General features: G+C 40.0%; 1 protein-coding gene across 1 annotated transcript; it reads left to right on the forward strand.

Moving 5' to 3' along the window:
• The first annotated feature begins 1098 nt into the window (after window positions 1-1098).
• Window positions 1099-23143, forward strand: LOC122406531 (uncharacterized). The gene is made up of 4 exons (XM_043412033.1): window positions 1099-2694; window positions 21007-21270; window positions 21443-21678; window positions 22478-23143. The coding sequence occupies exons 1-4, from the start codon at window positions 2487-2489 to the stop codon at window positions 22808-22810; spliced, it is 1041 nt and encodes a 346-aa protein (XP_043267968.1). The 5' UTR covers window positions 1099-2486; the 3' UTR covers window positions 22811-23143.
• Window positions 23144-24298: the final 1155 nt, after the last annotated feature.

A 24298-nucleotide genomic window follows, 5' to 3' on the forward strand; every position in this document is an offset into this window, starting at 1 on the left:
GAAGCCCCGGAACTGTGCTCATCGTCATCGGGGGACCTTAAACTATCATTTACCGCAAAAAAGGTGGACCTTCACCGTACTTTGTCGAATTGCTTTAAGTAAGTTAACGCGAATCTGTTGGAAATCGAAAATTCCAACTTTAAGACTTGACATTTTGAAATATGCGGAATTAATAGAGGATCTACCGTCTAGTTATCGATAAATCAATAAACAAAAATCACATTTTTTGAAGAGTTATAGATAGGCTCTTATGACAGGTGCACTCCCTGTGTGATGATTTGAATTTAATGTAATAGGATCCTCCCAACTTTGAAGAGCCAAAAACGACAATAAGAAAGTAGAATGTTTTTAGAGACCAATGATGTCTTAAAAAACCCTTGTTAACGTTGAAAATAACTTGGGAATGGAAAAAGAAAAAAGACTTTTTGAGGTTTTAATAATAATACGAGTAATAACGGCATAAACAGCGTAAGTTTCGACAATCCCATGAGCCAGCTGGTTTAAAATATAGATACGCATACGCACGTAAATAGAAGATGGCTGTTGTCACACTTTGCTTGACGATTTTACTACGAAAGTATTTTAACCGCTATCATAATATTCAAAATTGATCAATCTTAACAAATAAGTTACACAAAATTTGAATAATTGGGAGAATAAATTTTAATTGTTTTTTGATCATCAAGAGAGCAAAAAAGTTCAGTTGCTTTTTTGAATCACAAGTAACGCAAGATCTTCCTTTTAAATGACTTTCCAAATAATGATGAGATAAGGAAAAAGAGATAAAAGAAAGAAGAATGGAAAAAGGGAAAATAGGTACAATTTGAGTAGAATACATGCGGTAAAGAGAACGATGGAATGGTCGGAGAGCATGCGCGAGCTGAATTTACCCCCTCTCAGCTCTTTCTCCGTTTCGTTTAGTCGGAATATTCGACTGAGAGTTGTCCCGCCAAGGCTCACTGTCAACTTCGAACTGCCGCTCGAGCACGAGGCGTCCGTTGCCGGTTTTCCCCCACCACGGTGGGCGCATACTATCACCACGCCTGTCCCCCGTCCATCCCCTACTCCAGCCCGCTCGGACAAACGTGCGCGGTTTTTCCTTCGCTCTAGGACTCGCGAGCGGAAACCGCGAGTATCGCTATCGTCGCGTTCGCGCTCGCACGTGTTTGTGTAGGTGTGCGTGAGTAGTATACGCGTAAGTGAATATTCGCGGATCTCGCGAGGCGGCGAAAGCTCGGAGTTTACGTTTTTAAAAAAAATGTCACTTTTTCAATGTTAGGAAAAGTCATGCATGTTTCGTGCATTTTTTCTTCTGATTCTTTACCGCTGACGAAAGTGTTGTAAATTCGTGTTGTTTTTGAGGATTCGAAACTTCCGTAATTCCTCGTCCCCTGTGGCTATTCGGCGGTATCGAGAAATCAAATAATACAAAGTGTTGTGCAAAAACATCTCGTTATCGAATCGAGTCTACAGTGAAAATGCAATCCCAGTGCAAAGACGAAAAAAAAGTCACCAAAGAATAAAGTGAATTTGACTTTAGACGAACGAAAAAAAAACTTGAGCTCGCATTTTGGAGAGTTTGTCAAGTGGAAATTAGTTCGAGTGGATTACCGAGTAGGAAGTCGCTCGAGAGGATCCCTCACTTCATCAAAATATTAAAAAGCTTGCGGACCTCTGAACATAAATATATAAATATATACAGATATTATGGAAGGAGAGCTCGAGGTGGTTCGCTGGAAGTTTGAAGTGTCCTCTGTAAAATAAAGTTTCTGACACGACGGAAAACAAGTATAGAAAATACACGGAACAGAAATTATTAAATATAAATTCTAATGAATATATATATATGATAATGTATATACAGATATAATTATGCTGAATTTATAAGATGGGATTGAGATCGTGCAAATGAATCGCATGTTCAAACTGTGGTTGGAAGATATATTCTATGGTACGATTACACTTGTCTTCGTCGGTAAATATATGCAGCTGAGAGTTTCCTGGAAAATTAATTGAGTCGTGCCAATTAGTCGATGTATAGTTGATAGTATATACGTGTGTATGTACGGGAATTTCTTATCTCGACGCGAGATCGCGAGTGAAATCTTCTTCATCTACTCACCATCGATCATATATACGCATAGCCATATAAATAATTGTGTAAAGAGAAGCCCTCGATCATCGTTATCGTCGAGTTCAACTCGCGGATTCATTATCAATGCCTTGATAAGCAAAAAAAAAGTGAATTCATAGAAATAATTGTGACTTACTTAAAGAAAGATAAGTAACGCAAGTAATAACGCAAAATTATAAACCACTTGGGATACGTGCCCTTGCTCACTGGTTTCATAAAGAACGCACAAGTTTACAGCCAAATTGCTCGCTCGGAATTGGATTTCGACGAACACTATTGCATTCTCTTGCAGTGTAGACATCGAAAACTCTTCGTGTTCTTTGTGCTTTTTTACATGCACTAAGAGAGAACAATGAACTACGAGAATATTTTAGTGGCTCGTTTCGTCAATCGTCAAAGCGAATCACGACGAGCAAGACAAAAACGACGAATTTCCTCGTTTGTTTCATTCTCGTACAACTCTTACGCTCCGACAACTGACTCGCGACACAGCTCGCACCGTCCGACCAAAATGCGACTTTTACTACTCACCGCGGTACTTTCGACCACGTTTAGCACAGGTAAAAACTGCGTTATATTTCTTCGAACAACCACTCCTATCTTTCTTTTCATTTTATTTTTTCACTCGCACGTTAATGTTTTCACTTTATTCACGTTGCATGGAAATAATGCTGCAAGAGCTAAAACGATTACTGGTTTTATCGGAGGAGCCAATGGAAAAAGTTAAAGGCAATTTAAAGTAATAGAAACAGAGCAAGGTACGAGAAAGAAAATGTGAAAGGAAAGTCAATTTTGCTGATGAAAAAGGTTCGAAAAGACTAACTTGGAATGGAAACCGAACCAACGAGCCAACAGGAGGACATCCTTATTATTAATATTAAACGTGTGAAAAAATACACTTTATTTCCTTCATTCGTTTGTCCGTTTACTGTGTCTTTTTTTACCTCGCACTCTCGCGTCTCATCCTACCGCAGCACAGTCGAGGCGCTCGCTACAAAGCGGACGAAAGCTCATTCTCCACTGTCTCTGTTCGTTTCTTCCGACAGAAGAAGGAAATAGGAGAGCGGTGAAGAGAGACCCAATTCTCCATGGCTTATATCACATGAAAAATTTTAAAAAATGTGAAATGAGAGAACGAGAATACGTATATTCTCGGTCATCGAGTCACTAAAATGTCTTTGCTTGGTCGGAGCCACGTCGAGTGGAAAAGTGTGTGAAAGCACTATCCGTACCGTTACAGCTTACTCGTAGCCCAGTCGGGTGCAAAAAGCATCCGATCGAAATACAGACACGCTCAATTGAAAGCTCTTCATTTTTTGTCTCTCATACCCGCGTTAAAGGGCTTGCGAATTAGCTATTTTTTTTATGGTTTGTTTCTTCCACTGCTTTCCAACAATTGTTGAATTGTTGTTGAGTCATTTTTTTCACTTATTTATGAAAATTTTTATCGTGATTACTTGATTTCGAAATTTAATCGTTCGAAACCCTCAAATTTTGCAATCGCTTCGGAATATTGCTCGAGTTTTTTCATTAAACTTTTGGGTAAACCGCTGGATTGAAACCTGAAAGCTTCGATTCTGTTGTTTATTCGCAGCTTTTTGTACCTTCTCGTACCGATTTATTTTTTCTCATTTTCACTTCTCCCGTTGGTCGCTCCGGTTCCCGGTCGAGTTTCTCGTAACACAAAGGCACCTTAATAGCTCGTAAGATCCTGTGTCACAATGCTGCTATACCTTTCTCAATCTTCCTCAGACCTTTCTTGCTCTTTCCAATGGCAGTTAACTTCATTTCGCGGCTTCTCGTAAAAGGATACTGCATTTCGTTGAATTTTTCTCATTCCTTCCATTGCATTCGAACATTCTAATTTCGCAAACATGAGATTTTCTTTCTCAAAGAAAAACATGCTGCTGGAAATTGGGCTGGCGCTTTAAACGACTCGTAGATTATCCATACAACTTTTGTCAATTGTTTTTCGTGATGGAAGCTCGGACCACCTGTGAAATGGAGTTTCTCGAAAAGCCCAATCCTTTCTGCTCCCCGAAACCCGTTGGAAGGTGGAAAACTTGGAGGCTTAAAAAAAGCCGCTGGATATTATTCCAGATATTTTTAGAGCCGAGGGGGCTAACGTAGCGAGAGGGAAATTTCGACCCTGCGCGGATATATCGACATTCCAAAGGATTAAGACAATCTACGGGAAAAATAGTAAAGCCATTTGAGTGGAGTACTGGAAAATGGCAGAGTCAACGAGAAAGAGATTAAGACAAAAATGAGAATATAAAAGATACAGATCTACGGGATGTCGCAGAAGTGGCTTTAAAATTTCGAGGGAATTGGTTGAATGTCGATTCACTTTTCATAGGAACAGCTCCGAGCAAGTTTTATGTTCAAAAAATTGCTCGTGAAGCGCGCAGAGGCGGTGGTACTCCCGAAAATCTTCGGGATTTTTCGGTTTTCATCCAACCAGTTACATCGGAAAAAGTACCTCTTGGCCACCGTATATATTGGAGTGGTGTCGAGCAGAAAGAGAGACGAAGAGAAAATGAAAAAATTTGGAAAAAAATGGGGGCATCGAGTATAGAAAAAGCTCGCTCGTGCGACAAGCCAAAATCGCAGCTCCTTTTTTCCGCTCTCGCGTTTTTAGTATTTTTTTTTTCTTTTTTTTTAACGAGAGATACAGCTTCGGCGTTCAACGATGATCGTCTATGTGGTCACATGAGTTCCTTCATCCACACACGTCTGTATTTTGCTCAAACACCATCGATATGTGCAGAAATGTTCCGTCCTCTCTTCATCTCTTTCTCTCTCATTTTCTCGCTCGCTCCCTCCCTCCCTCTCTCTGTCTCTCTCTCTCGTTTGCTCACACCTGAATTTCATCGTTCTCGTCGTCGTTGGGGGATTATGCAAACTGCAACCAATTCGATTGAAGTGCATCGCAAATAACTGCAGTTTTATCCCATTCTCCTAAACGCTTCGCGCGGGAGGTCGGCCCGCCCTGCTCTTCCGTGGCTCTCTTTCCCCCGTAAACGAATAGCCCCGTTAGAATTTTGAATACGACACCCTCGTCGATCCCGGGATAAAACAGCGCTTACATCTCTCATATACGGACTAATATATTATTTATTTAAATATTCACAATATAGTTTTACAGACTAAAATTTGTTTGAAATTTCGCTGCACGTAGAGCCTAGCCCGAATACCCGGTACGATTCAGCATTTTTTGCTAAAACCTTCTTTCCATCGAGTGCGCTTTTAAGCCCGAATCTATCGTCCTGTAACACGGAAAGCCCAAATGTTTTTTTTTTTTCGTTTTTTTTTTTTTGAAGCATCCTAATTCCCGTACGTAAAACTCCAATATAAACTTTATCTCGCTATATCGCGGGTAACCTAGCGTGCAATGCACTTGTGTGATCGCGTACGTTATATTTGTCCGGCGTACACATGGGGTACCTCGAAACTTGGCCATTTTTTTAAATTTGCATCAGCTCAAGGGTGGAAAAGTTTTTCGAGTGTTTACCACATTATTAAATTTAAGCGTTCTCTGGGTTTCTCACCCAATGCGTTTGTCACATTGAAGAAATGAACTTTCATGAGTGAAGCAAAATTTCAAAGTATTGTAAAGTATCGTAGGAAAATAATGAGGTTGAACACGTTTTCGTGCGCTGTGTCGATGAGGAAATATTGATTGTTAGGCCATGAATGCCATGACGTAAAAGTCGAATTTCAGGACACTCTGTAGTTGGAAGAACTAACCGAGCAGGCAGCAGCAAAACGCTCAGTCGTAGAGCAAAAAGCTCACGAGAACGATTTTGTAGCCTCCTCCAATCGTGAATCTCGCGACCCTCTATTTTTTATTTTATATACATTTCCTCTTCGACCACGTAAAATCCCCCGGTATTATCGCTCTCCCAACCCAACAACTCAACTTATCAACGATTTATGAAACATTATGCAGCTTTATATTTTATACGTCATTTGTATATATATATTTTGTACTTTCTCATATCCAATGCTTTTTTCACGAATATCAATGATGCACATTGATCTCGAGGAATTTTTCTTCAACGAATTTTTTTCCATTAACTGGCCCTTCCATCGACTGGCTCGAATGTCACGTTACGATTTAACGCGTGTATTACTCACTGAAAATCCCGCCATTTATTACGATTGTTATTTTACAGTGATTTTTATTCACATAAATTTTGTACACTCACGAAAGTTCCATTGCAACGGGACATCGCATTGCCATTTGCATGAATTTGGCCTTTTTTAATCAACTTTGAGCGAGCCTATAGAACCTTTCGAGAGTGTCTATAAAGTCTCATGTATAATGGTAATTTCTCTCTTCGACTCTTCTCGAAATAATACACGGTTTATCTCGAAGGCGTTTCGAGGGGTATAGTCCGGGGAATAATACTGGGCAAACACACGAGCGAAGGTCTATGAGTTTCCGTATTCTGACTTTCTTCTCTTTTCCTTCTCGTGTTCTCCTCGTGGCTCGCGTATCCAGGGTGGCCAAAAAAAAAAAACTCGCAAAATCAGACAACCGTGAAACTCCATGAATTCTACTAGAATTACGGCAAGCATCAAGTTATAATCTCTTATTCTGCGTACGAGTGATTTCGCAAGTGCTATATTATTTCAAGTGAACATGTTCTGCGAATCGTTGCATCATTAAAATTATCTCGTCGGGAAAGTTTCAGTGTTGACGGTACTATGAATTTATGCGCGAGCTGCAACTTGTTACAATTTCATCTTTATTTATTTTTATTGTGTTTTGTGTTAATGAAAATTTGGGAAAACAGTGATCGTACGAGCGCACAAAACACCGGTAACTCCACCTTTTAAAAAGAATATCCGTTGCAGTTTTTTCTCACGACAGTGTTTTTTTTTTTAAATTAAAAATTTTTTTTTTTATTTATCGAAATAGAGTAGATCCCGCGGGAAAAAATAATGAAAGAAATCGAATACGTAGGAGTTTTGTGTGCAACGTTGCACTTATATGCACTCTTGAAATTTCTCACGTCCACGGGTCACGTAGCACAAATAAAGTATACCCAATCGATAAACGTCAAACGTTTGATTTTTAATTTCGTTTGCGTACTACGTTCATTTCTCGCGGGTCGCCAGGCTGGAAAGACCGGATTTGAAGGGCTATTCTTTGTCATTTGGCACGGGAGAATTGGAATATCAAAGGCGGAGGACAAAAGAAGAGTTCACAGAGAGAATAATCCTTCGTTCTTTTTGAAAAAGTATCTTAAAAAATATATAAGCTTTTTTACCCTCGAAAGGTATAAAATGATGATAAAATGATGAATAATCGATGCCAATGAAATTCGCACGAATGTTCGTAATAAATATGATTTTATTTTCCGAGGGGCACAAGGGAAATATTTTAGTGGCCATCGAGAGAGAACAGACGCGGAAGGGAACAAAAAGTAAGAATAAAAAGTAGCTTTAACTCAATTTGAGGCGACGTTCTTTGTCTCGGGGCTTGTTCGCTTTTGCTTAGCTACAAAATCGTCGGCTCGATTCTCTCTCCACTCTTAAAGGTTGATGCATCTTACTTCCCTCAGAATATTTTATCGCGGAGAAGACAAAGAAAGTAGAATCTTCCTTTCGACTTTACATCGATTTTCATAAAATGTTTCAATCCTATAGTTATTTACAATTATTCTTATGATTAAGATGACCAGCTCAAACTTTAGTTCGTTACATGCTGAAAATATGAGCTCCTAGCCAACGCGTGACGGGCCGGGAGAAAAAGATCGGTGCTTCAAACAAAAGTAGTGAGTCCAGGAAAATTTTTGAATCAGTCGCGAGAACGGATGATGGAAAAAAATTGTCCTTCGAAATGAAATTCTGAGAGCCGATCGTTGATAACAAGGGTTGTCGGTGTAGCGAGGTTATGAAGTATTTAACTACATAACTGCGGAGTGTTAAAAAGAACTGCGGACCGTTTTTATTCGTCGTTTCTGATGTGGATCCAATTTTCGAGGCCAAACCTCCATTGCGCAACATTGGTCAAATAACCTTTCCAGATATAGAGATATAAATGTGCATAACGCTATCCGTTCTCCACTCAAAAAGTAATATGCCTGCTGTATTGACCAACGGAAGGTATGCCCAATTGCTCCTGCCTCGGCTTCCTCCTCTCCTCTCTCTTTTCCCAACTTCCCTGCATCGCCTAACTAAACAACCCCTTTTGTAATGTTTTGGACAATGGAATTCATAATTCGCCCGAGAGTACAAAACTCGCAGTATGTGCAACATGAATGAACCTTTTCTCCTTTTATCCCTTCCCCTGCTCCTGTCCTACCTGCAATTGTATCCAAAAAGCCCTCGTGGCTCACAATATAAAGTCGTTAATCGTTATTAATTGCCTGGACGATGACATAATGAGAATGATTTTTTTTATATATATTTTTTTATGGGGCAGGGAGGAAATATTTGTCGTTTTTTATTTTTCAAAGACCAAGTCGGTACTAGCCAAAAGTTGTTCCTCAAGGACGTATGCAAAAATAGTAATGGATTGCCGCACTCATTCTCGAGTCACTTCAAAACACAATTACTTCAATGTGAATTTAAAAACGAAACTGAATTATTCAATTATTCAATTTACATTTTGCATTTTTGATATTGATGAAAAAATGTTTTACACGAATACTCAACGCCGATGGAAATAATGAAATGGGAGATAAATGAAAAATGGAATTACGAAAAGTCATCGCTTTATTATTATTCCGATATTGGAGTACACGGAATACACGAAAGCATATGAGCATAACCACAGATACAATAGATATATAGACACTTGATAGGACAACACATGAAATGGTGTACCACGATAAATTCGAGTGACAATTCCGAGTACAGGCCCATTGTTGATCATAAATAAAAAAGAGAGAGACGGGGAGAATTGATACTCGAGTCACAAGTGCTTCGGTTTATGTGCGTGTGCGTCGTGTGCTTTTGGGTAAACAATTGAAGCCTCTCAATCACATGAGCTAGACGTCGATCGACTGTTTTTGCTGTTTTCCAATCAATAATCGAACATTCGAATATGCATAGGTGCAATATGCACGTAAGCATAATATTGTTCAATCCTTGGTACTCGAGTCACGTCTGTATTTGTAATCTAACGAAGATTTGACATGATGATGCCGAAATAACGATACGCGTTACAAGATTTCAACTCGATTGTCTTCTCGCCAGTCTCATTATTTCGGTGCCTCTCTAAAATGCCAGCCAATTTTCATGGCTTTGGATAACGAGCCTCGGGCTGATTAGCAACTAGAAAGGAACGATACCGAAAAGTGACACAGAAACAAAAAGAGGAAGAAAGAGGTGCTGCATGGAAAAAAAGAGAGAAAAAAGAGACTGAATATGTCGCGAAAGGATTGAGAACTGGAAAACAAATAACGAAACAAAAAATATGTATGGAATTGTATTTGTGTGTGTGTGTATATGAAAAAAAAACAATGAACGTACTCGTGCAGAGGGTTGAGGCTGTGCAAAGGAACCCCAGGCCAGAGCGAGAGAGAGTGTGAAAGAAAGAAAACGGAGCATGACGAAACAGAACAATGAAGGCGCCCAACCACCGGCATAATAATTAACAATGAAATCGTAATTGTGGCATTCCGTTGCTATGCTCGTCCACCGATTGTCATTGTGGGTATACACGAGCACAGGGACTTTTGAATTCATATTGCCGGCCAAATGTGCACGTGATTCAAGACGAATGATGCTTGAATAACAAAAAAGAACATGGAAAAAACGATTCAATGTGAAGACGAAACCCACGAACTTGATTATGGAGATCGAAATATTGAAGCGTACCAAAAAAAAACCATCCTTCGCAATTTCTCAATCGTTTTTTTAACTTTCAGTTATCTTATTTTATTTTCATATTTCCATAGGAGCGTTGATTTTATTTCGCATCGTTTCGTTACTCGAAAAAACGCTCGCTCGAGCTTATCGATTTTTTTTTTCAGGGTTTCAATTCCCCTGGAGGAATTCCCGATTCTCGAACACCGTTTTTGTTGAATCCTCCGTACCACGAATGTACGGATGATCTTGATATCCGCAGATTTTTCTTTATCTCTTACGCGCCAGCGCTACGCCCCAGTTATGATCGTTGTGATACTTTTCATTCGCTATTGCTTAAAATATTCGCTGATAAATTCACGTTGCTCTGGACAATTTCGTAGGTCATCGCAGGTACTCGACGTCGGAGTAAAAGAATGAAAATAAAATAAACAACAACCTTAAAATTTATGTGTAATGGGCGAGGGTGCTTGTTTCTGACACGGGATTTTCGTCACGGACATTGATCACAATAGTCGGAACAGTGTGAAAAACAGTGGCACGGTGCTCACGACAGGGTGACGGGATTCCGAGTGCGTAACATAATTGCCGTGTAGTCGAATGTCCATGATTTTGCGATTCATTTCGCTCCCCATTTATACGACTTTTTATTTCATTCAATTTTTTTTCCACACCGAATCGGAGTATATGTTTCGTGAATTTTCAGCTTTTCCAGCATTTTCTGGCAAACCAGCATCCCGATTAAACTGCAGGAATTTGGTGGAAAATTTCGTTGGCAAATGTTCATGTTCATGGAATTGTGCTGGGATTTTCGAGTTGAGCCCGAACAAGTTATGCTAGGGAAAATCGGGGGATCTTTTTGACAAAAAAAAGCACGATTTTCTCCGTAAACGTTGTCACATTTTCCGGAATTGGTAGCCGCAATTTCGATTGAAGACTTGGTTTTTTTTTTTTTTAATACTTGGAATATTTGGTCAGACTTCGGGGACAGTGAGGAGTCCGCATAGCTTGCTTCTTATTTCGCATTTCCCTGTACAAGCTTTCTTTGTAAGAACCATTGTGAGTGGGAGTGCGTGCGTCCCCCTTCGTGGACAGAGAGCTCGCGCCGTTCCGATTCAATTAATTAGCCCCAATTATTCGAGGACTCGGAGCTTCGCCGCGAGGGTTTTTCGCTATTTGTCGAGCAACTTAAAATCATCACCACGCACGGGACTTTGCAAGAAAACGTTCCACACAGCAGATATGCTGAGTGGAGACATCGCGCGCACGAACGTTTGAGCTACTTTACAAAGGCTTTCGATAACCCGAGACGCGATGATTTGTCATCATAAAATACACTTGAATTTTGAACACATTCATTTGACTATTTCCACGAAACCAATGTTGAAATCGTCATTCAATGCAATGGAACCATGCAATTAAGGAGGGTGGATCACGAAATAAAAATAATCAGAATTTGATCAAATTTGGTGATAATTTTTTCAAATTTTTTTACCACATGGTTATCGAATAATTGAGCGTTAAATCGAAGCTCTTATGCACGAGATGTATAGCTGGATATATGTACACTCTATTCTTATAGACGTGAACTTTAGTGTTCAATTACTCGAGAGCTATGGGGTAGAATAATCTAAAAAAATTTATATTGTCTGATATATATTTTTAAAGAATACAGTTACCAAATTTGATTCTTATAATTTTGAAATTCTTAATATTTTTAACATAGTTTTAGCATAGCAACATTGTTTCGTCGCGATCGACCCTCCTCAAAAGCGGAAAGCATTGAAATGTTTCTTAAATGATCGAACGAACTTTTATGATGTAAAAAACATTCGTGACAAGCGCGATTGATCAAAACAATTCACACGTACGAACATAATACCGAGAAAATGAAGCGAATTGAGTTGGACCGTTTTTTGACTGCCTGTTCGAGTCACCGGCAAAAAGAATTGAATCCTCTGCGTAACCCCTCTCATTAATTCATCTTGGCCCGTGCGTTTTATAAACATTCTCGACTCCTATGAATTTATAACCGCTCTCGCGCCACTGGAATTTCCACTTGATGAATCGAACAAGTGGTCGTGGTATCCTAGAACTCTTCCCCCTCCCCAGCCAGTCCTCTCGCGCGAGTATATAATCCCAAGAGTTATGTTTTCATTGCTCCTGTTCACTGCAATGTGTCCAAGATATAGAACGAGATATATATCCTCGTTAAAAAACATCTGACCCCGAATTTTACGACGCTACGTCTACGTCACTTAAATATATGAGCAGCTTATTTATCCATCGGCATTAGTTCCATGTTTCAGTGTATTTATCTTCTTCGCGTCATTTTGAAAATCCGATGGGAAAAATGAAGCTTGTCGCGGCCGTTTGAAATATTAAACAAATTATATTTAAGGTGCTTCATGCACGAAACGATTTTCTTAAGAATGTCTTGAAATTTGATGGATCCCCGATTAATTAATGGCTTGTAATTTCATTCGCCAAAAGATAAGTTGTAAAAATTTATTTACAATTTCGAATTAATAACTTTGACATCAAAATTCAAGGTGATTATATCTTTGATTAGGAAGTAAAAATCGATCGAATTTAGACACCCATAAAATACGATCCTTCGAGCATGATCTACCTTAGGGCTGTGAGAACATTTCGAATTCCGTAGAACCAAGTTTTATGGAAAATGAGGTTTTATTAAAGAAGAAAAAGTGCGGAAAGATCGTAAATGTTTAATTGGGAGGAGTTACTCAACGCGTTTGTAAAATTAAACAGGACGTGGGAATGAGCTTACCGGTGTTGAGCGAAATTTCGAGAGGCCAGCACGCGCGAATATGACTTCGGAAGCTTTCAGCACGAGACATGTTTTATGATAGAGTGAGAGAGGAAAGCAACACCCCTGCAAATTGTATATTCGTCCCGGCATCACGGGCAACGTATAAAGCAGTGCGTTCGCGGGGTTCCCGTTAACCCAGGATCTAGACTTCGTTAACGTCTTCCTCGTACGTGCATCAAGAATCAAAAGACAGAAGGGCAGAGAAAGAAAATTTAAGGAAGTGGGAAGGAGACAGGATGCGCAAAATATTGTTATAGAATTACTTAGTCTTGTTCGAAGTAAAATAACGCGAGCATGGACCAGCATGCGTCGAGGCGTGGAATATAAAATCAAATCCAATTCTTCTACACATACATTCGGCAGTAGCGTGCTCGAAAACTCTCTTCCTGGGGGAGGGGGGATGAAATCTTTATTTTTATGAAACTTTTTATGATACATTTTTTACTGCTGCGACGATAGCTCAAAAATTTCGTTTTTCTTTATTTTCTGGAGATTCGTGTTTTCACTACTCCATTTTCGATTGCTGACGAATAAATAAAAGTGGATTTTACTGCAGGGAAGTTTTATTGTCATATTTAACATATTAAAATCAAAATGTTTTATCATAGACCAGAAGGCCTATTTTTATTTTCGTGTCGATCCGTCCCCTCTCTTGCGGCATTATTAATTGGCATCGTTTTCTCAACTCAACTAGCTGATTCATTCCTGGTTATGCGGCTCACTCGGTATGGTCTCGTTATTGTGCTTTATGAGAGGGCTTTGGGGGAGGCGGGGGGCCATTATTCTTGTCCGGTCACTCCTAATAAGGGGCCGTTAACAACTGTCATTAGTCCAACCGTTTAATCGAACGCGGTCTCCAATCTTTCAATTCGTCGCTTCCGAATTATTTTGCAAGTGATAAATTCAAAAACATCTTATGTAAATTTGCACCGAACGAGTCGAAAATGCTAGTGAATATTTTTAAAGAGAAAAAAATCTCATGACATAATCCGAAAAAAACGCCAATTTATCCATTATGAAAAAACATTTCATTCTTCCAATGTAATTTTCTATTTTGATATAGGAGCGTTTATCTAATCGTTCGTCGCGCAGAGCTCGAAGATCAAACAAATCTAATTTTCCGAAGTAACGCGCTTCGAGCGATCTCTCTGCACGTTCCTAATTCGCTCATCGTTCCCTCTCACTTCCTTCTCCTCGATTCCTCGCCTCACAGTCTATCGTCACAGAAACGAAAACCAGTAGTAAATCCATTCAGCAACCGATCCAAATATACCTATGTATTGAGATAAAATCTATACGTATTCCTACCATTCCTAACACGTATCGAAGGAAATTTGATTCCAGCCGATCATGCAACGAGAAAAAAGGCATTAGAGTTTGATCAGTAAAATGAAGACAGCACGGAGGTGGAATTTTGTCGAGAATATCGAGGAGAAATCGATAGATTGATTTGATTGGAACGTCATAAGGATATAAATCGAATGTTCAAGCTTCTATTCCCATAAATCATTATCCAGCGATTTGCAAATTCACGTCTAAGGTTGGTATAGAAATAATACAAATTGGTTGAGGATGAAGCCATACGAATAATGCTGTCCCATTATTGGTGGATGAATTAGTAACCAATTAGCTTTCGCCCGAGTTCAATGATCCGATAAATGTGGCGATAAAGGAATCCGTGATGCTCGAACGCAGATATCGGAATGAAAAAGAATCGGCTCAGTATCCACCACCTTTGCCATCGTCTATTTTATATATATCTACGTGTGCCTAAGACATTCGATAGATTCTGGCGCAGGTTGGATAAGAAGAGCGACGCTAACTCACACAGAAACGCGAGAATCGCGAGATAGGATGGATTTTTTTTTCCATCGTCTTTCCCCGGACGACTTTGCAGAAAAATCAGTAGCAAATGGAACGGGCCATTGTACGGGTAATGCACCGCGGGGAGAACGAAAGAAGAAGGAATAAAAGAATCGAGGCGCGTATTATCGAACGATAAGACACAGCTTTTCTCCTGCACAACTTATGTGTCGCTTTTGTACCGACTGCGTCTTGGGAAGCCCAGTTGTCTTGATGTCCGTTGAAGCGAGTGACAGAAGTGCGAAGACTCGAATCTTTGCTCATTTATATTGCTCTCGGATGCAGAGTTCCGGAAATATATATTGATTGAATTAATTACGGGCATGCAAACCCGAAGACCGTTATGGGAGTGAGCGCTGCGAGGAGAGGGCCGCGCCCACTTCTTATCGGCGCGCACCGATCGGCTATCGCTTATTAATAAATATCTCCGGAGCCGTAGGTTACAGGATAAAACAGTGCCAGGCCTTGGATCTTGTTCTCCGATCAATTGTCCTCGGATCTTTGAAACTAGATTTTTCCAAGCGGTCTGTACTCGTAGCCAGAAATATACGGATATACTTGAATACGAAAATTCACGCGAGTATGCGTGATTCGATTTCGTCGAGCGCGTGTGTGAACCGGTGTGTGGGTGGGCCTGTGTGTGCAGTCGAAGTGAAGAGACGTAAATTGAAGAAAGCAGAGCTCCGAGAGGCGGCAGCAGGGCATGCGTTTACCCTCGTAGCCAATTTCACCCAATTGTGGCTCGGCGTATATACGTATTTGCTTTTTCTTACTCTCTCGTCCTCCGACGTAATATGCATTAGGAGCGTCGTTCACCAACGTAAAATTACACCCGGACGTGGATGAAGACGGAGACGATGTGTGCTTAACTGGAGACACTTTCAGTACGTAATAAATATAGATATATTTAATGGACGCGGTATGCTCTCGTGATAGCCATAAATGTGTATATTAAGGCTGCGACCACATGCATTTAATAGGGTATATAATGTAGAGAATGGAAGAGCTATGGTGTGGCGACTGACCACTTGACTCGTTGACCCACCCACATGCCCAGCCGAGTCTTCCAGGCGCAAAGCTACGGTGGAAGCGAAGTAGACGAGGCAAAGTAACGAGTGAACGCGTCTTGGCCAAACTGTACACAAACAGTGAATATATACACGGGTGTATAATGTGTGTGTGTGTGTGTGTGTGTGTCAACAACCATATACGTGCGTGCGTGCACTCGGTCGACCAAGAATTTGCAACGATTAGCTGGCTTTAATATACGTTGCAATTAACTTGCTCAAGTGAACAACTTCATAATTACTGCTTGGCTGGAAGATCGAGAAGAAAAAGGACGAGTTTGGTGAGAAACAATCTCGTTAGTTGTCCTCGAACGCAGAGTAGAAATTCACTAATAAAGAAAGTATAGAAAAACTCTTCAAAATTCCCGGTGAATATTCGAGATTATTGTTCGCTTTTCATTCCACTGAAATAACTGCACGGTGAAACTGACGTTGAGAATCGAGTCGTTGGAAAATCGAAAAATACACAAGCCAAATGAACTTTGATAATAAACAATATCAAACAACTACAAATTTTTCATGTATACACTAACGTACCTGAATTAATATATAGTATATGTATATAAACTTGATAGTCGAGAGTTGCTTTCAAATTTATCGTCCGCTTAATTAGCGGGCAAATAACACGATTAATGGTGGCGGTCTGGATGGTATTGTCGTGTTTACCTGTCGCATGGTGTACAGCTCCGGCTATCCGCAAAACCCCGGAACCGCGTACCACGATCTCGCCCATCATGACGCGATCCCTTGCCACTACAATTTCGGTATATGCACCTGTACATGCGTGTGTTTATATATATAAATATATAAATTTGTACGTACAACTGCGGCCCTTCCGTGTGAATGTATGAATAGAAGGGGGTGTATTCGGGTATGGAAATTCTATAGGATTGGTTTATACGTGTATTTGGTGTCCCAAAAGCGACTTTGAAAACATGAAAAGAAAACAATTTAGACAAATTTTTCTCATTTTTCATATTGAATTGCGTGCACACCAATATTTTGCGTTCCCATCGAAAGGAGCCGATGATAAAGTGAAGTAACACTGAACTTGCATATCACACGATTCGGAGTAATTGGAAAAATGTGCGTGCGACTTCCAGGACACCCTGCGCGTCCCTATAAACACCACAATTTTTTTTGCACTCGCTGCCTGTCTGCCCGGTTGACTGCTGCTAGCCGCTGAAACTGGCATTCCGAGCCCCCTTTTCCCCACCTCTATTTCAAACCCCCGCCCTTCCTTGACAACTCCCCAATCCTTCTCCTGCGGTCTGGAATAAAAAATTACGATCGAGATCTCTCCATGCAAGGATCGTTGGGTAATAAATTCTCTTCTTCTCCTACTCCCCATCTCCGTTCTCATCCCCTCTGTCGCTACTTCGCCATTCCCCTAGGAAACAGTCGAGCTCGATCTTTCGATCTCTATCCCACCTCCTTCCTCCCTTTCTCAATTCCTCTCCCCGTTATACACCGTATTTATCTGTCTGTGCATTTTCGAACGCCTCACTCACGGCCAAAGGGGGTTTGAACTATTTGGGAACGTAGTTTCTTGGATAAACGATAGAAAAACATCGGAGATATTCCACTTTTTTCTTGTTTTTCACGAATTACTTCAAAATCGAATCAATCCTCGTATTTTCTAATTGTTTTCGTTGTGGCACGCGATACTGAAAAGAAAATATCGGGGACGAGGAATAACGGGAATTCGAAATTTGTCTTTTTGTCCTTAAAAAAAATGACTTCCACCTCTCGCAATACCCTTAATTAGGATTCGATTCAATTAACTCTCAAGTACGCTTTTCCATGCTTCACCGAAACATATTCACACACCAGCAAATATTCATACGAATCGGAAGTGGAAGAAAAATATAACGCCGATGTATAAATAATGGCGAACACCAAGGACTCGTGTTAGCTACGATTCCACCTCGGAGTTAAGGGTTTCAACCTCGTTAAGGCAACAAGCGAGAGAGAAACTCCCAACGCAATAAGCATTGTAACGATTTCCCCTTAGTTCCTTCACTCTTCAAGCCTTGCCATCGTACTCCGTCACGGTGTATTACCCAACAAATGCTATAGCTCAGGACGTATAACTCAAGATGCGCATTAATTATATTGGGCTAATTATCAAATCTAATTGCTTTCTTAATTGAAACGAAAGGAGAACTCACTGACCGGTTAGAAAATGAGGAGTCTTTTGTCGTATTGTACGACTCGCTCGAACCGTTATCCATTTCGGATTTTCACTGGATTCAGCTTTACGATGGCCCGAGTGGCTTTTCTTCTTGGCAGATACGCATTTCCTGAGCTGTGACCAGCCACGATCTTCCGAAGATTATTCTCAAGAATGGAGATGACAAGTAAATTTAATTTCATGATTTACCGATCGATTCGCATTCGTCGTTAACTTTATTATTGAAATGCAATAGAAAGTTGTCAGAAATTTCAAAATGCAAATAGTTCTCGCAGTAATTAGGAGCCTATACGAAAATAGAATTCTCGCTTGCACGTATCCCAGGATGTTGTGTGGAAGCTCGCGGAATGTTCTCCAAGGACTTTTACTGAAAATATGTGTATTTGAACGAGGAAGAACAGAGGGGACTCTGATCCGCCGACGTTTTTTGTGTTTGCGAGAGTTTGTCAGAGCCGAGCGCGCCTAGTGAAGCCTCCAAGGAGTATATAAAGCTGAAGAAGCTTTATACTGCTCCCGTAGCTGGATGGAAGGGGCCGAGGTTCATGACAAAACGAAAGGGTTGCCCCTATTGTACGGCAGTTGTAACTACTGCATAAACGGATGCAAAGGCAAATCTCGCCGAAAAGCACCGGGGAGAAATATTAAAAAAAACCATATTTTATTCTGCGCCCCTGTCGAACCGAGCTCACCCGTTGGCCCTGCGTCGTGTTTGTTTCCCTCTTTAAATACTACTCTCTCGAGTAAACTTCGCAAAACCTCTCTCGTGCCGTTCGTGCCGAGGCAAAAAAGTAATGAAAACAAACTCGAAACGGGAATATGAAGGGTAGTGAGAGTTGAAAAGCACAAATCGTTATTTATCATTACTTCGCTATCCATTATTATAATTTTATGTCCTGGTATTATTTGATGGAAAAATGTAGCCGGTTGAATACGCTCTCCATTTTTCGCTTAATCAACTCGTTGGAAACGCCAGTCGGATTTATCCGTTTAACCGCGCGTTCTCCTTCTTTGTTTTCTTTATTGGAATACAAATGAATATTGGTCGACGTTGTACAGTATTGGTGAATGAAACAAATATTGGCAGTTTTGTAAAGAATCGAGGTACAAATTAACCTCTCGAAATGGCGAGGAACGTTTCACTCGTTTCGCTTCAGAGGCTGGGGAAAAAAGTGGTTCATTTTTGTCGAGGTATTCTCGGCGCGGAAGTTTTTGGGTCACTGCATACGAAGTTGTGATGTTTAATTCGGAAATTTCGGAATGTCCCAATCAACGTGGGCTTTCGAATCGCCTCGAACCACTGTTAATTTCGTAAATGTTCTCCAAGCACGTTATCCGTGGGGGAAAAAAAATCAAAAAACTACCGTACCAGGAAAGAGAACGAATAAGAATTGATTTGTGAGTAACCAACCAACGATGACACTTCACTTCTTTCGGCTGTGATTTTCCCTTCGATCTTCCAATTATGCGGGTTCGATTTCCCTCCATTGAATGCGACTCAAGCTCCGACTTTATTCTTTTTTCCGTTTATCACCGCCCGAGCTCTCCCAGCATCATTTTCAATCTTCTTAGATCCATCTAATTTTGTTTTCTCTCGATCTCCAATCCTTGTTCTCGCTTATTCACCATACTACAGGCCCTTCCAAAACGAATTCTGTAATCGTTCATTTCCCTTTCCTACACCCTCATCGCCATCACCCATGAAAATGCCTGTTTTTTCCCAAAGTGAAATTCCTTTCAAGCTAAGATTTTTCCCTGCAAATGGTTTTTTTCGCCCTTAAAGATACAAGCATTAATATTCATCACGTTAGAAATCGTGATGGATCCGATGTGCAGAGTTGCTATCTTGGTAACGATAACGGTAGTTGCACTCAATTTTCTGATCTCGAAACTTAATTTCCAATCGAAATGAAATTTTAATTCTCCTCTACGTAAGGTATGAAGACAAAGAGCGAAGGACGAAGATCGAAAGAGAGAGAGAGAGAGAGAGAGAGAGAGAGAGCGGCGGCCACTATGATTTCACAGGGCGAACGTAACCCGAGTACCGGGAATTATTTAGATGAAGTACAGAGGGACACACTTAAGGGGGACGAAGCCAGGGGAAAGGGAGGAGGGAAGCAAACAGGGGCTCCAGAGGAAAGAAAAAAGAAGTGAATACGAGGTAAAACTTGCCACGAGAGACAAGAGGGAAGAAAAAGAAACAACGGGAGGCAAGGGGAATGAATAAGAGAATAAGGGACGTTGTCACACGTAAAATTAAGAGAAATCGTCGTCGGTGAATTTATTCAGGAGGGATGAGGGTGAACCTCCTGAGAAGTATTTCATGGGGATGAACGGGAGTGGAGGTTGGAAAAAATTATTCCTGGACAATGGTAGTACATCGTCCTTATCCTTGAACCTCAGTTTCGGTTTCCCCCGTTTTTTTTATCCATCTTCACCCTCTTTTATTATCTCTTTGTCGTTTTGTTACCTTTTTCCATCCTCTCCATCCCTTTTTTCCACGGGGGACTCAAATTTGTACATTTATGCACATACACACGTGCGCACCTGGACAAAAGCACGTGAATAAATTCATGAAAATCCCAATGGGAAAACGCCCACGAGAGAGGTCAAATAATCCTCGTTACTCTGCGCAAAGCTTGTTACGAAACGCTTTTAATCACCCAACCATGGGATAAACCCCAATGGTTTGCATAACCACAATGACGACTGACAATTAGAACGATAAATAAATTGATTCGAAGCGACATATTGGCCGGTCTACCCAATCAGACAACTCGTCACCACTCTCTACCTAATTGCTCGGGGAATATTCTCAAATTTATGCAAACCCAGACGTTTGTCAATGAAAGACAAAAACTTACGCTCCACAACGAGGTCTATGGAATTTTAAAAAGTTACACGATTCATTTCGCACTCAAGAAGCTCGAATTTCAACCCAGAAAAACATAAATTTCAATCGTTTTAATTATTTTCCGCTAAAATCACTCCTAGATTATTATTATTCTTATTATTAATATTCCTATTTCTCCACCAGGTACTCTAGCCTATGAAAAATAACGAATCTTTCCCTTTTATTTTTATTCTGTTACAGGCGAATGTTTTCAATTTCTGGGAGTCGAAGTTCCCCAGGTGGTAGATCCACGACTGGAAAAAGTCACTCTACGATGCGAATATAACCTTGGAAACGAGCAGCTCTACTCCGTCAAGTGGTACAAGGATAAGGATGAATTTTATACGTTCATGCCATCGACGAGCCCACCGGGACGCGAATACGACGTTAAAGGCGTCAAGGTCGATATTGGCCAGAGTGACAGCAAACGAGTGGTACTCCTAGGCCAATCGCGTTCACCGCACAGTAAGTTAAATGTGAAAAACATCAATGAACCTTGAAAAATGATATTAATTAGTTACTGAAAAAAAAAAGAAACAAATAATTAATAGATCAGTACAAACACATTTGAAAGGAACGAATTGAAAAAAAATCCTGAATAAAAACGCGGGCTTGACGCTTTTTTAATGTTATCCAGAGAAAATCAATTTCGCTGGCCTCTACGGATGCGAAGTCTCTATGGAAGCCCCAAGTTACTCGACCGCTTTTGACTCCAAAGTTATGAGTGTCGCCGTACTTCCGTATCAGGATCCAGCTCTTGAGGGTCTTAGACTCAGGACTCATTACGACGTTGGTGACGTTCTCACGGTTAATTGCACCTCCGCGCCAAGTTTTCCGCAAGCCAAGCTGGGCTTTCTCCTCAATCACAAAGAGGTTTGTATATTTCGAGCAATCCGTAACAACTGAACTATGATAATCATGATTACGCCAAAAACCGTGTCGATTTTCACTCCATTTCCTTTTGTTTTATCACGTCCGTTTGAATCAACGCAATTAGGACAATGACACGAATTATTAATTCGTAACAGCTCTTCACGATTAATTAACAATGATACTCCGGACGGATTAATATCCATACGATCACAGTGATTTAATAACAAGAATAATACATTTCATTATACGAAAATAACGTAAATCCAAGCTCGTGGCCATTCCTCTTTACATAATTAACAAATAATCCCTTTGTCTTTGCAAATTCACGAAAGCGCCCGATGTGACTTGACGTTCAAACACCCATTGCATTTCCCCGAGCTGAATATACAGTTTTTATTATATCACTCGACGTAATTAATTTACACTGAACTATTTATTCCATTTCGCGAACTCGCATCGAACGATGGCCACCCGTTCGACGCATGGCCCAAAATCATTTCGTCCTTTTACGCAATTTACAATGCAGAGAGATCTTTTACGAAAAACTTAATTATCGTTTATTGATTTTTATATCACAATTCAATTATGAATGATGTTCTTTTTGATTCCATCAATTCAGGATCAAATTTACATTGCTTTCATCGACAGCGAAATTAAACGAATTTTTCTAACTGAATATTTATGATCAGAGAATGTCAATTGACAATAAATCAAATTGGAGAATTTCGGTTGGAAAAAATATGAAAACAGGAACATCGATAACGATAAAAAATATTCGCTTCATGTGTGATCTTGACAGGTGAGCAAATCGCGGACGAAAGAGTTACCGAGCGTTGGACCAATCGATGAAAATTTGGTCTCGTCTGCGCGCCTCGGTCTCACACTTAAACTCGAGCGTGAACATTTTCCCGGCGGAAATTTGAGTCTGATTTGCCGTTCAGAAATGCCGAATGTGCCAGGAGCAGAAGCACGACGGACCGAGGCAATTTTAACACTGGCTGCGAGCAATCAGAGGCTGGCTCAAGAACCACCCAAATCTGGAAAATCTACAACTACGAGCGTTTCCCTAATTTCGACCCTTTTTATTCTCGCCTCAAATCTGCTGTGTCCAGTTATTTTCAATGCGCTTTAAAATCATTAGCAGCGTCGAAAATTGAGCGAAATATATCATTGAAATGTAATAGATCGATTGTCGAATGGAAAAGGGAAAGTGGGATAAAAATTATTAAGAAACCAAAGACCAGCGTTGAAGACCGAGAGGAAAAAATTATCCGAAATCCTTGTCCATAATTTTCGAGGAAAAAAAGAGAGTGCGTGTGAGATTGAAAAAAGAGATTTATGGAAGAATGAGGAAATTCATTGAGATCTCATGTGGTGTTGTACATAGTGTATGATTGGATTACCTAGAATTGTGATTATGAATTATTAATAAAAACAATTAAAATAATTGGTGTTTCCATAAAAACTGTGCCTTCGAAAATTCTTTTATTCCCATCGATTCCTTTACATTTAACCCATATTTAACACACATGCTGCTGCTTTAACCAACAGCAAAAATTCTCATGATGTGATTATATCGATTCTTTCTCTTTTAGCCAATTTTTATCGTGGACGAAAGTCTCCTTTGCTCGCGCAATCACTGGATTGTATCATTTCCAATTTGCCGAGTGCAAATTATGATTTTCAAGAAAACCCATGCGACGTCATCGTAATTTCAAATCCGAGGACTTCAATTGTTTTGGTAGTTTCTCGTAAAAAAATTACGGTAAGCAGATCATTTATCAATTGAATTTTTACAATTTTCATTTTATTATCATATTGATTTCAGTTCTTCCTCTTTTCTGTTCATTCTTCGTTTTTTAAAAATCCTTTTCTCCTCCCATTCTTTCTCTCGCTTTTCATTCATCCTTTTCTAAATGTTTTTTATTTTTCTCTTTCCTTTAACTTTCCCATATATTCGCTGACGACGTTGAATTCGCCAAGAATCCTGCGTCGTCCGAATGGCCCCGCTACGAACGACCACACATACTGTTATGACCATTACCATTCGAATTCAACATGATTTTGTTTGTTAACGATTCGTCGATCTCGGCGAAGCAACGAGTTAAAAAGAAATGGATGAAAGAGAATTCGCTTAGCTTTCTTGAGAATTCGATCAAGACGAATCCTTTTCCTTTTCCTCTTTTATTGGGATCAAAGAATACCTGGGGAAGAAACGACAAGAAAGACCTTCGTAGAAGATTCTATGCACTCATATAGACAAATATTCATAAAAAGTTATTTACAGAGACAGAATCAAGAAGACCGCGGGATCGAATCTTGTTGTCGAAACTCGAAACTGTTTTGAGACCGTTGAAATAACGAAGTTACCTTTTGTACAAGGATTTCATGAACCGTGGTAACCTTAATTCGAAAGAAAAAAATTCAAAACTCGAAGATTTATAAATAATTTATAAAAATGAAAACAAAAATAACGAAAGGTGGAAAAGTCTTCGTTCCCTCCACGCGAGAATTTTTGAAATTTGTGTTTTTCTCTTTTTTCTGGTTCAGTAATATTTTAGGATCACGAGCATTGTTTATTATCGGTTTATCAATTTTTTTTTTTATCGAACTGTTATTA

Source organism: Venturia canescens, chromosome 2, assembly GCF_019457755.1.
Source record: "Venturia canescens isolate UGA chromosome 2, ASM1945775v1, whole genome shotgun sequence".
Taxonomy (NCBI): domain Eukaryota; kingdom Metazoa; phylum Arthropoda; class Insecta; order Hymenoptera; family Ichneumonidae; genus Venturia; species Venturia canescens.